We start from the raw sequence: 12,140 nt of genomic DNA on the forward strand, positions 1-12,140 counted from the left end.
AACGATACTCTCCAAAATTATAAACAACGTTGATTGAGTACTTTCCACTTGTATATGACTTTTAACGATGCTTATATCTTTGTTTTGAATTGTTTCGAGTCAGTCACTCTACCGTAATGATTGTGAAAAACACATGTCATATGTTGTGACACTGATGTGTTCCAAATAAAGTGTTCTGAATAGCTTAAAAATACGCAAAATACTACGTTGTTTTCATTTAATTTGTAACAGCAATATAACACGTGATTTGATAACATAATAAATTGGTTTGTGATTTCAATTATATATATTCCAGATATATTTGCATACATATAAATACACTCTAAAGACAATATTTCATGTACGTTAGAAAATAGATATTGATTTACGTTTGCTTTCTTCTTTCTATCTTTTAGTTTCGTGCCTATGCAAAATTAATCAATTTGAGATATCGAGAGAAAAGGCGAGGCACCACAGCGATACAAAAAGTAAATGGAAAGCACTCATTAACTATATTAAGAAATTCTTACACATGTCTGCTAACGTGACAACTGCATTCGCGATATCGGATGTGACCATATTTTTTTTCCTCATTTCTTTTAATGAGATAAGAGCTAACAATATTTTGTACAAGTTTTATGATACAAATATATTAAGATAATCCAGTTTATATACCGTACATTGTATAATTTAGAGTTACAAGTCCTCGGCGAGGACTTGATTCTTTCTCGTACAAGGCAATATCCTTTCCCTTTAATGGCATAAAAAAAAATTTTTGTCGGTTTCTTTTCTTTCTAGTACGCCTTATCCTGTACTGGGAGAAATTAAAATCTACACGCTTACGACGCCTCTCCCCTCCTCCTGTACAGGCACAATATATTCTTTACTTCTATTCATTTTGGCGATATCAACCGCGCGAGGTGTCTTCATGGTTCTGATATTTTGGTTTGCCATGAGTGAAAGGCAGATACCTATACTTGATCATATGCTGCAAATAAAAAAAGACCGTTAATTAAACGTCTGAATCTAAAATAAAAAATAACGTAAATTAAATAAATTTTTAGTTGAAGTAAACGAGAGTTTATCGACTACCACGTCCCGCCAATCCTTCCCGAACGTATTTCACGAAAAACGTTTATTTACAGGATGCGTTTAACTTAAGCGTGGGAAGCCTTCCCAAATTTTTTTTTTTTTTTTAATAATCTTTTACCTTATCTTATTCTATACAATACCATTAGATCCGTACGCATATAACTCCTTAGCGTTATTGTTAGACGTAAAATAAAAAATACCAGGTAAAATTAAAAGCAACGAGTATAAAAAAGCATCGTAAAAAAAAGAGTGTATCTCTCACGTTCTTACCTTTATTTGCCGCTTCATTGTGATACAGAACAGTGTTATGAAATACATAACAAGTATCGGCCAGAATACTGGTATGTTAAAGCAATCGAATAAGGTGGATATCATGGCAATTATCGTAGATTTTGTTACTGAGTACCAAAATTTAAATTCAGGTAATCTTCTAATAAACGGCCTGAACTCCTCGTTTGATCTTGTAGGTAACTCTGGTCCTTCTGCATCTGCAATTTTATATCAAGTTGACGTTCATCTTTTTAGGTAACTCTGTGGTCATGTTAAACCAAAAAAATATATATATGTATATAAAGTTCTTATCTTTAAATTGCATAAATTGATGTTCACGCTATAGACGTTCTACATCAATGTTACGCTGTAATTCTACAAGTTTTTATCAACTCATCACACTTCTGTACGATTCTATACGCGTCTATGCTATACGCTATGTTAATTTCAATGTATACGTTATAGAACACGTGTACGGAAAAAATATTTAGACCGTGCAGTCTAGTATAAAACGTTTACCATCAAAATCCATGGCAGGATCAATTTTTGGAGTAAGGAATGCTATGAATAAATTGAGGTGATAAATTCCTAGAGCGTACGTGACGATATACCACCCCTGTAAATGCGAAAGTGTCGATTTATATATAGCGTTGTATAATATAACTGTAAAAAATCGAGCTTGCACACATTAATAGAGTACATCATACTTGAGAGATAAATACACGTAGAATAAAAAGTACTAATAGGAATAAAGCAAATGTCCATCGTGATATTACATGAGGAGTCCATAGATCTAGGTATCTTTGATATATCTGCAACGAAAAAGAAATTTTATAGATTATATAATGCGCACAAGAATAGAGTGAAATAGAATAGAGCGTGAGTGGAAAATATACAAATAAAAACGAGCGTCTAAACGAGAAGGTTGTCAAAATAGACATCGGCCAGGTAAAAACAGCGTGCAAGAGGCAAGTTGTAAAAATGATGTTTATGAATATTCATTAGTGTTTACGTTTATCTCATAGCACGCGCTAATACTCGGTTCAAGTAGTACTTTGATAGAAGAAAATAAAGCGGAACAGATATGCGTCACGTAAGGTATAAACTGTTTATTCGATCACGTTGAAACTGATATTAACCTGTGATATTCTTATTATCCCTTGACTGAAAACATTTTTTCTCACTGGACCACCCAAATCTTCATCCTGCATCATTTTCTCTCGCTGCAAATAAAAAGACCTTGATGCAATGTTAACGTAATACGAACCAAAGCCAGCTTTGTAAAATTTTATTTATAGAAGAGAACCTTGTTACACATATATGTACAAATGGTAAACCTACATAACGAACGTTTAAGAAACGTACGTTACACATCATGTAACATTTGTCTGTGTGCACCGTCAACGTCCTTTTCAAACATGTATACGTTAGTTGCAAACATTTACGTCAAAACATTTTTTTTCTTTTTTATAGAAATGGTCAAGTCTTTATCAAGCGTGTCCACGGAATCTTTATGTCTACATACATGTGTCAAATATACGTTCTCATAACGTTGTAATATTAAGCGTCACTCGGCCATGTACATATTCTATTACACGAGCTACTGATATCATACTACGTGAATATTTATAGCAACTATACGTGTTTCAAATCCGTCGTAAGGCTGAGAGTAAAAACGAAAGCGTAGAGTGACACGTCTTTCCAGAGATTTACCACGAAATAGGGTTTCTGTCTTGCGCGACGTCAAGGTTGGGAACGAGTTTATTGAACGACGAGTTTACGCAGAGACAGCAGATACAACAGAGGCAACAGAGATACGTGCAGACTACGCTATCTCAACTCGCTATCTAAAAGTCGAGAAAGAAAACTGTCGTCGTAAGGTGTTGATTAAATTTTCGGATGTATATCGCGCGCGCGCGAGAGAGAGAGAGAGAGAGAGAGAGAGAGAGAGAAAAAGCAGCGAGACAGTTCGTCTCTCGACGTTTCGGGCGAGACAGGGCACTGATGGCACGGCAAGTGCTACGTTACCCTAACCTAACCTCCCGCATTTATACTAACGATGAAATATCGGACGATCTCGCATCGCGTACGTATTTACCTGCGATCCTTTTTTACGCCGTCTTTTCCACCGCACGCAACACCTGCGTCGAATATTTCCTTTTAAAAAAAAATGTATATATAACACGTCACAACATTAATGACATACTACTAGACGTTCCACATAGAATGTCGCCAGACGCCAGTTGCGTTGCAGAGTGCAGAACAGGCGGAATTTTACAAGGGAATGACGAGCCACGAGGAAGGCGGCGCCGTGAGCCGCGAGTGCTGATGATCTGCAGTCGACAGCCGTAGTCAGCAACTCAGCACGGAGCATAGCCAATGAGCGTTGCCGCTGAGGTGCAGGCACTGACTGCACCTGCACCTCTTATGCTCGTATCAGACTACGGATTGGAATTGAGATTGGATTGAAATTTGACCAATCAGAGCAAAGTTTACTAAACTTGAGATCAGTTTTCTCTGTTTTGATTGGGTCTGTTCGCGTTGCTTGCACTTTTTGCACTCAGCATCTTCGCTTTCTCTCTCTCCAACGGCCGAATATATATATTTATCTCACTTCAAGTGCAAAAATGTTTGGGGATTTCAAGCAACGCGAACAAGCCTATTGATTAAATTTCAATCCAATCTCAATCCCAATCCGTAGTCTGATACGGACTTTAGGCTGCATCTCCATGGAAAAAGAAATAGCGGAACGGAATTATATATAAAACAAAATCACTTTGGAGTTTGAGCTGTGCGGTCCACTTGACGCTACAAATGCTTTCTTCATTGAAAGAAAGGAGAAGAGGAATGTGGTTCGAAGCATTTGTAGCATTAAGTGGACCGTAGGCTTGCGTGGCTAATCTCCAGGTGGGGACTCTCCAGGGGACCTATTATGGACTTGTTCGGAATGGATTCCGATCGGAATTGTTCAGTTATTTCCTAGATTTCTATTGTCTTTTCTAGGGAAAACGGAATAATTCCGATCGGAATCCATTCCGAACAAGTCCATAATAGGTCCCCAGGTGTGGGATATTAGCCAAGCAGAGTACTGTCCGTTTTACGTCCATTCCGCTATTTCTTTTTCCCCATGGGGTCTGTTTTCTGTTGCTGAACTGGCTGCACTGGTTCAGAGTTTAACTTTTTTTCTACATTGGAAGAAAAAAGATTTAAGCGGGGAGCACACACTTCTGCACAACGCATACGGCGTAAGCATAAGAAGTAACTGCGTGGTCTATTTTCTTATGCACATGTGTATGGATCATTCCTTGAGCTCGAAGAATAATAGAGTGTGATTGGTCTATTTTCTTACGGCCTTACGATTAAAACTAAAACTTTGTTACGTGCAATGGCCTTAAGGGTCTCTACTTTTCGCGAAGTAATGCTAGGTCTACAATGTGAGTCATAAAGTCGTGAGTCGTAAGAATTGACCAATCACAGTCAATTATTCTTCTCAAATTCGATTGTGATTGGTCAATTCTTACGACTCACGACTTTACGACTCGCATTGTAGACCTAGCATAAAAATGCGAAAAGTGAGAGACGTCACTAGAGAATCTACGATTTTATTGGTCGAAATCTAGTAAATCTGTTCACTTTTTGCATTTATACGTAATAGGACCCCAGAGTACTTATGTGTATGTACAATATATACTGAAACTATTGGTAACACTGACAGAGAATAAAGGAGACCCCTCAGAGACTGAAATGAAAGAGACGCTTTTCTCGTAACGGCAGTGTGTTTCAATCCGATGGTTTCACGTATAATTACGTTGTGTCGTCACGTCAGTTAATTTCGTTGCAAGTATTAACATGCCCGTAATGTAGAATCGTATCACGTGGAAGCAATACATTATTGACAGATGTACATCTTCATTTATGTCATGTGATGTGATACGTGCAAAACACACATTCACTATGACGATGACAACTGACTGCTCTTCTCTGCCGTTTATAATGAAAAAAGAACGGAATGTCTGCAATGACAGCGACAGTGATGTTAACTCGGATAATATCGGCGACTTCTCATCTGTGCCTTTGCCATCGCTTTCTAAAAACAATTCCGTCATTGTCGACGAATCCAACAATGACTTCTTACGTCTCACTACGATGGCACGTTTCTTTGCGTACACGTACAAATTTACTTGGCTTAAATCTTTAAAAAGATCATTAAAAAGGTTGAGATTACTTTTTTTCCGAGAGACATACGTATGTCGTTTTATACATATTTTTTTGACTAATCAAAATTCTGGCAAACGTTTCAAGTTTAAAGAAATTTATTTTATTTTGTTTGCCACATGTTGACGTCACGTTGGTGTTGATTTAGATCGCGCGCGAACGATGACCTCTAAACTTTGAGAAATAAAACTTAATCAAATTTTAATTTTACGTGAACGAATCAAGGGTTTAAGCTGAAATTTAAAAGATTCAAGTAATATCAATATTTATTGATCGGAATCAACGTGTTTTATATCTTAAAGGATCTTTTATTGAAAAAAATCTGATCCAAGATATTGTCAATGACTTGATTATTATGGATAAACGTGTTATATACAACCTTATATATTTGTGTGCAGGTCCGAACTGTATATTCGTCTTATCTTCACAAGTGTTTACTTGATAATTATGCAACTTGTTACAAACAAAATGATGACGATGATGATGACGATAACAACGTACAAAGCGTTGAAGTAAAAAAGTGTGCAGACCAAATGGAACTGTATGCTGTCCATTGTGCACTGGAAGCTAGTTTATACAGACAAAATATGCTGAGATTGGTAAGAAGTATTACGTTTGACAGTGTTTAACAGAGAAAGGGAATATTTATGTGATGAGTTTTATTTATTTAAATGTTTTATCACTGTACGTTGTTTATCTTTGTAGATTGCAGATGTAAAGTCGCATACGGTCAAAAAGAAAGCGTATAAAAAATTGGTAATATTTTTACAAGCACCTACGGACAGAATCGACATCGCTATACAAACAGATGAGTGGATGGATTTGGAAGAAACTAATATACAAAATGTGTCTTTAACTAAGTCCAACAACTGTGAGAAACCCGTGCAAGTAGCCGTACCTACAGCGAATTCTAGCAGTTCCTGCGAAAATAGAAATACCATGGAAGATTTTTTGGACGAGACAGATATGCAAATGCTGCAAAGCGTTACGAAAGAAGAATCCAACGACGCTAGTCAAGGATCAAAAGATCAGGGTGACTCTCATACAATGGATAACGCACCTGTCAGAAACGAAGATGAAACGTCCCAAGATTCCTTATTACAACATATGCAGGATATGTTTTGCGAAAGCGACGACAGTAGTGATCTCACGAGATTAATTGAGAAACATTCTGGTGTTACTAAAGCAAATATTGATAAGGAAATTAATAAGATATGTTTAGAAGCGGACATTATTGCGAGTTCGAATCTTTTCGGTGTTCCAGTAGGTACGACGGCTTCGAAGCCTAATAACGTAGCAAAAGTAACTACTAGTGAAGGAAAAATTAGCTTTAGTCGCTATAAAGAAATGCAAAGTAGAAGATCCGTTAAACTAAAAGGACGTAACGTAAACGAAACTGTTGAGAGCAAACAAAAACAGAAAGCAAGTGCTATTTGGTTTGTGGAACGTGTGCATCAAGTTTCGAAATTGAAAGCTAAAATGACCGAGTTATCGCTGACAAATTATCGAAGGCACGGAAGAGTAAAAGAACAATTTCTTCGTTTATTTGGGGAATCCGAGGATGAAGAAATGATGCCAGATTCACCAATCTGTATAGAGGAACATTTACCTGCTTGCAAAGAAAGAATAGCACCTTGGATTGTGAAATACTTGATGCCATTCTATAAAAAGAGGAGAATTAAAGACCGTCAGCTTTTCAAAGCTGTTGCAAAGTACATCACAGATATGCTCATTATAGAGAATACATTTCCAGGTGAGAGCCAGAGTGATCACGCGGATATGGTTGTTTTTCAGCACGCATTCAAAGACGTATTTTGCACGTTTGTATAAAAGACAGTAACAACAACAAATAATACGTATAAACTAATAATATTTTAATAACAGTAAAAAAAAAAAAACATTTGCGACCGTACATCTTGGATGGTTATGCCGTTTCGTATACGAACTAAGTATTTCATACAACACCAATGGAGACGTTAGTTTGCAATACTTGGGCAAAAAGAGTTGGTTGTTGGAAAAAAGACCTGGTTTAAATTTCTTTGATTCAAATATTTCCATTTTATATTTGTTTCCTTTCATATACGTAAAGTAGAGAATGAATATTAAAGTATCGGAAAAAGGTATAGGTGCTGGTCTCTATATACCTACCTTGTAAATGTTCAATGACTTCGACTCAATGTAGCGACAGGAGTAGGGGCTAGGACATTATTTCGTAGTCACAATATTCATATATTCTTCCATGTTTATGTTTCAGAACAAGAGTGTGTAAGGAAGTATATAGAACATTACTTCAAGAACAAGAGATCTATTAAGACTAAACAGGATATATATCTGTAAAGGAAATTTTAGTGACGTTATCATTCATGCAATATTACGTAGTAAAATTTGGAACGTGCACTTTGGCGTAGAGATCATTTTCTCCTTCCATTTTTTCACGTTTTGTTTGCGCATCACACAATGGACGTACATGTATACTACAAATGTAAATACTCCTGACGAAAACATGTATTCTGCAAAGACTTTGTGGTCGAAATTTAATTTTGGTGTGTGTGTGTGTGTGTGTGTGTGTGTGTGTGCGCGTGCGTGCGTGCGTGTGCGCGTACTCTTCATCTTTTCACGTAAACATGCCTCATTTCCAAATGAGGTACGTCTATAAACTGGTTAAAAGGTAACACGTTACATATTAAACGTTCAACTGTGTTGAACAATGCACCAGTTATAAAAAAAAGAGAAAAAAAGAACATACATGTTACAACAAACTTTTATGATCAACATTTTTTTTATTTTACTCACTTCTTTCTTTTATAAACAGTATATGACATAACAGTAGACAGAATCAATCTAGTAACATGTGAGAATGGTTTTGCCACGAAATCATTTATTTGCTTTTTTATAAAGATGCTTAACTATACTTTTCGTGTAACAATATTTAAAGAGTATAACTAGAAGTGGATATTTCCAAATAAGCATCCTGCGTTGATATCATAGTACTGGAAGCTTACTTAGTTTTTGCAAGAATATATACGAATATTCGTGACTTCCAAATAAGATGTCAATGTAATGAAAGGCCTGTTCTTTTTAACCGAACTTGTCGCATGTTCATCTTTTCTCTTTTTTCTTCACATTGGAGAGAAAAAGAGACAAGATAAACCGTGCAAGAACTTGAGCTAAAAGGAGCAGGCCTGAAAACGCGATCTCGAATGTGACAGCTTGGTGGAAAAGGTATTTGTGATACTTTTTTATGGCGACTTATGTATTACGTATCTTTCCAGGTACATAGTTCTTATCTATTACCGGTTCCTGTAGAAACATGTGCAAACACCGTTCGTTCTGTGCCAAAGGATGTCCAGCTATTCTGAAATACAAATGAGAAACGTGATACAAACAACTGTATACACGTCATATAAGATTCATACACTTAAAACTACGTAAAATTTATTGCAACATATCATGCCTGCAGTAGTGTGCTATGGTGAGAATATAAATGATTTCAATAGACGACACACGTTAGAAATAATGTGCTTCCGTAATTTTTATCTCATATCCAAATTAAACATACGTTCTGCAAAACCAGTAACATACTATTATCATGGTAATATTATTAAATTAACGCAGCAACGTGTTATCATACTGGAACGCGACACTCGTTCGAAAGAAATAATCAGATATCATATTTCCTTTCTATATTTCTCTCAAATGATAGAAATAAATATAAACGAGCCTAAAATAGAAATCTCGCTGTAGTTAAATTTTGAAAGAATTTCAATAAAACTTTTAAACATCATGTATAGAGTGTCGGGTTAAATAGCCCGTGTTCAGCCGACAGCTAGCGTGGCCTGTATATTATTTCTTTGCATGAAACATAGATTGTATAAATTTCCTGTTGCGTAATAAAACAATATGCTCACTTGTTAACGAAAACCTCCAAGCCTTTTCTTCGATCTTCGATAAAATCTTCTTCAAATATTCCGTCGTCCCCACGAAAAGGCATTTGACGTTTCCATGCTTTCCCTGGTAAAGGTGGTACCACAATCTGTAATTTAGGAAAATATAAAAAGTGGTTTTCTATCACATCATGTATGCTTAACATTTTCATAGTTGAATAACAAATTTAAAAAACAAATGTATATTTCCTTAAATACCCGAACAAATTGACTTGATTAAATTAATTTTACGTGGAATCTTGACCAAAATAAAGGTGTATGTACGTATGTGTATATATATTGTATATATTCGCCAGGCCACGTCATCATTTTACTTTTCCATGCTTTGCTACATTTATTTAATTACCTTTCTCAGTAACTAACCTTGCTATCTCTTTCCAATTCATTTCTCAGCCATTCAAAATCACTGTATCGTCTTCTTACTGTCGAGTCCTTTACTTTAAAGACTGGTAAGTTTGTCTGAAAAAAAATCACGAACTTTGAGAAGACTGAGAATATGTGTCTTGTGGGAAAGGCACCGTTGCAAGGCTCGTCCAACGTATTGAAATATATTTGACACATGTACACGTGCATATGCTGAAAAAACACATATTTACACATAGATCATTCCGTATATATTAGATAAATCTTCACGTTCCCATTTTTGTTACAGCTTTCGTGCACCTTCGTTGTTTCTAACGTTACATCGAGCTTTGCGATGTGTCGAATTTATGGACAATAAAAAAAAATCACATCAGACGTTCCTGAATATTATTTTTGTCCCCGAAATCTACAGCAGCGAGCGTACAGCACGTCGGTCTTTATCACGAGCGCGGGTGATAGCGGGTACAACCCACGATATACGTCTAATCACGCAGAGGACACGAATGAGTTATTCGATGCGTCTGTTATATCGTCGCGGGCGTAAACAGGTTGGAAAAACAAACGTTCAGCACGCCAGATATACCGCGACGTGTTTACGATGTTTGTACATACAACGTATGTACAAGTTGTATGAAGCAAAATGAGGATCGTACTCACCCTCATACGAACTTCATAATCGGTATATCGTTTCTTGCCGACGCCGTGTGTGATCGGATTAATCACGTCGATTTCAAGGAAATTCGCAGGCGCCGCATAAGCGTCGTCCAGCGTTTGTTTTTTCACATTTAAGCGTCGCGTTGCATCTACGGTCGTGTCCGCCATTTCACGTAAAGATTACAGGTTTCACGTAAACACACGTTTGCCTTGGCGAGATTCGTTTCTATAAAATAAATGCTCGAAAACACTACCGCGTCTCAACGCGACGCGACCGAAGCACCGCCAGAAATGACAGCGCTTGGTAACTTGACACACGTCGTTTCTCTCTCTCTCTCTCTCTTCCTCAGTTCCTCACCGACCCCTATATACGTCACATATTATACACGCGTCGTGCATACGTATGCATGTATGTATGTACATACATATATACATATGTATGTACATCCACTTGTACATACGGCTGTCGCGTGCTTCTACGTTGATATAATGTCGTGTTGACACGAACACACATTCAACGTAACATTATGGGATATTCAGACTGTTCGATATATAAACAATGTTTAATAATAAAATTTTCGTTTGGTTGGGTAAATATGCTATGCACTATAGTACTATACTATGAAAACTCTAGACTGGAAAAATTTCTCTTATTAGATTCGCTTATGGACGTTCATGTATTCGTGGACAAAAGAAAAACGTTTTCTTCGACGAGTTTTAGAACACATTCGATATCCAATAGGACACGTTTCTCAGGATCACGTAGATCCTCGTGGATATATCGGCTGTGCGTCATAAAATTCAAGAAATGAAAGTAATATTTTTGCCCACAAACGTATTTTTTCTTAGAAATAATAGATTCAAAGTTTATCTTTTTTATCCCACGTACTTTGGAAACCAAAAAACTCTAAACTAGTACAACCAGTTCAGCAATAGAAAAACAAACCCAATGGGTGCGTTCAGCCGATACTCCGCTAACCTAGCAATCGTGAGCAGTCGCTCGTTTTCGCTCGTTTCCTCTCCTTTGACCCAATGGATTAAAAGGAAAGGAAACGAGCGACTGCTCACGCGTGCTAGGCTAGCGGAGTATCGGCTGAACGCACCCAATATATGTGTGAAATACATAGAGATATAAGAATAGAGTGCGCGAGCGAGCTGAAAAAGCTAGTGATAAAAAGCGATATAGGAATAGAAAGATAAAGCTGCGCATGGGCCCTTTCTGTATTTGTTTCGCATGCGCGCGTAGACAAAGACAGAAAGGGCCTATATATGCAGCGTTCTTTTTCTATTCCTATATCGCAGCCTCTTACGTGCTAGTCATATAAGTTTGTTCATCTGCAGGCTCGCGAGAGTTATATTTAATTTAAATTTTAAGCGCCACGTATATCGTGGCGCCGATTGGTTATTCTGCAGGCTCGCGAGAGTTGTATTTAATTTAAATTTTGAGCGCCGCGTATATCGTGGCGCCGATTGGTTCCTTCTGCAGGCTCGCTAGGAAGTTGTATTTAATTAAAATTTTCAGCGCCGCGTATACATCGTGGCGCCGATTGGTTCCTTCTGCACGCCCCTAGGGAGTTAGATCTAATTTAAACTTTAAGCGCCGCGTATCGCGGCGCCGATTGG

General features: G+C 37.1%; 3 protein-coding genes across 5 annotated transcripts; 1 reads left to right on the top strand and 2 right to left on the bottom strand.

Moving 5' to 3' along the window:
- Positions 1-203: 203 nt before the first annotated feature.
- LOC112462058 (protein RER1) lies at positions 204-3,686 on the bottom strand. Of its 3 annotated transcripts, none has more exons than XM_025027599.1 (6): positions 2,648-2,674; positions 2,481-2,564; positions 2,049-2,153; positions 1,861-1,957; positions 1,342-1,559; positions 204-967 (listed from the first exon to the last, which is right to left on the bottom strand). In XM_025027599.1, exons 1-6 carry the CDS (start codon positions 2,657-2,659, stop codon positions 887-889), a joined length of 597 nt encoding a protein of 198 aa, XP_024883367.1. In that variant the 5' UTR covers positions 2,660-2,674; the 3' UTR covers positions 204-886. The 3 variants fall into 3 exon arrangements, with proteins under 3 accessions (XP_024883367.1, XP_024883377.1, XP_024883386.1); XM_025027609.1 differs by lacking the exon at positions 2,648-2,674 and adding an exon at positions 3,440-3,686 and having other exon boundaries at positions 876-967; XM_025027618.1 differs by lacking the exon at positions 2,648-2,674 and adding an exon at positions 3,055-3,173 and having other exon boundaries at positions 876-967.
- A 1,383-nt stretch (positions 3,687-5,069) lies between these two features.
- LOC112462037 lies at positions 5,070-8,076 on the top strand. The gene is made up of 4 exons (XM_025027563.1): positions 5,070-5,490; positions 5,955-6,155; positions 6,262-7,309; positions 7,811-8,076. Exons 1-4 carry the CDS (start codon positions 5,257-5,259, stop codon positions 7,891-7,893), a joined length of 1,566 nt encoding a protein of 521 aa, XP_024883331.1. The 5' UTR covers positions 5,070-5,256; the 3' UTR covers positions 7,894-8,076.
- Positions 8,077-8,316: 240 nt separating this feature from the next.
- LOC112462045 (sorting nexin-12) lies at positions 8,317-11,086 on the bottom strand. Its single transcript, XM_025027575.1, has 4 exons — positions 10,521-11,086; positions 9,864-9,959; positions 9,465-9,589; positions 8,317-8,911 (listed from the first exon to the last, which is right to left on the bottom strand). The coding sequence occupies exons 1-4, from the start codon at positions 10,683-10,685 to the stop codon at positions 8,806-8,808; spliced, it is 492 nt and encodes a 163-aa protein (XP_024883343.1). The 5' UTR covers positions 10,686-11,086; the 3' UTR covers positions 8,317-8,805.
- Positions 11,087-12,140: the final 1,054 nt, after the last annotated feature.

This window comes from Temnothorax curvispinosus, unplaced genomic scaffold (genome assembly GCF_003070985.1).
Source record: "Temnothorax curvispinosus isolate PA1 unplaced genomic scaffold, ASM307098v1 QBEX01001309.1, whole genome shotgun sequence".
Classification (NCBI taxonomy): Eukaryota; Metazoa; Arthropoda; class Insecta; order Hymenoptera; family Formicidae; genus Temnothorax; species Temnothorax curvispinosus.

Bases quoted from the DNA above. Each gene is read 5' to 3' on its own strand.
- LOC112462058 (XM_025027599.1), bottom strand. The intron at 2,154-2,480 runs GTTAATATCAGT...TTTTCGTTGCAG, and splicing joins GGATAATAAGAATATCACAG to ATATATCAAAGATACCTAGA. The intron at 1,560-1,860 runs GTAAACGTTTTA...ATAAAATTGCAG, and splicing joins TCCTGCCATGGATTTTGATG to ATGCAGAAGGACCAGAGTTA.
- LOC112462037 (XM_025027563.1), top strand. From the start codon at position 5,257: ATGTCATGTGATGTGATACGTGCAAAACACACATTCACTATGACGATG. The intron at 6,156-6,261 runs GTAAGAAGTATT...TTATCTTTGTAG, and splicing joins GACAAAATATGCTGAGATTG to ATTGCAGATGTAAAGTCGCA. The intron at 7,310-7,810 runs GTGAGAGCCAGA...TTTATGTTTCAG, and splicing joins TATAGAGAATACATTTCCAG to AACAAGAGTGTGTAAGGAAG.
- LOC112462045 (XM_025027575.1), bottom strand. From the start codon at position 10,685: ATGGCGGACACGACCGTAGATGCAACGCGACGCTTAAATGTGAAAAAA. The intron at 9,960-10,520 runs GTGAGTACGATC...ATTTTTTTTCAG, and splicing joins ATTATGAAGTTCGTATGAGG to ACAAACTTACCAGTCTTTAA. The intron at 8,912-9,464 runs GTGAGCATATTG...TTTGTATTTCAG, and splicing joins TTGGAGGTTTTCGTTAACAA to AATAGCTGGACATCCTTTGG.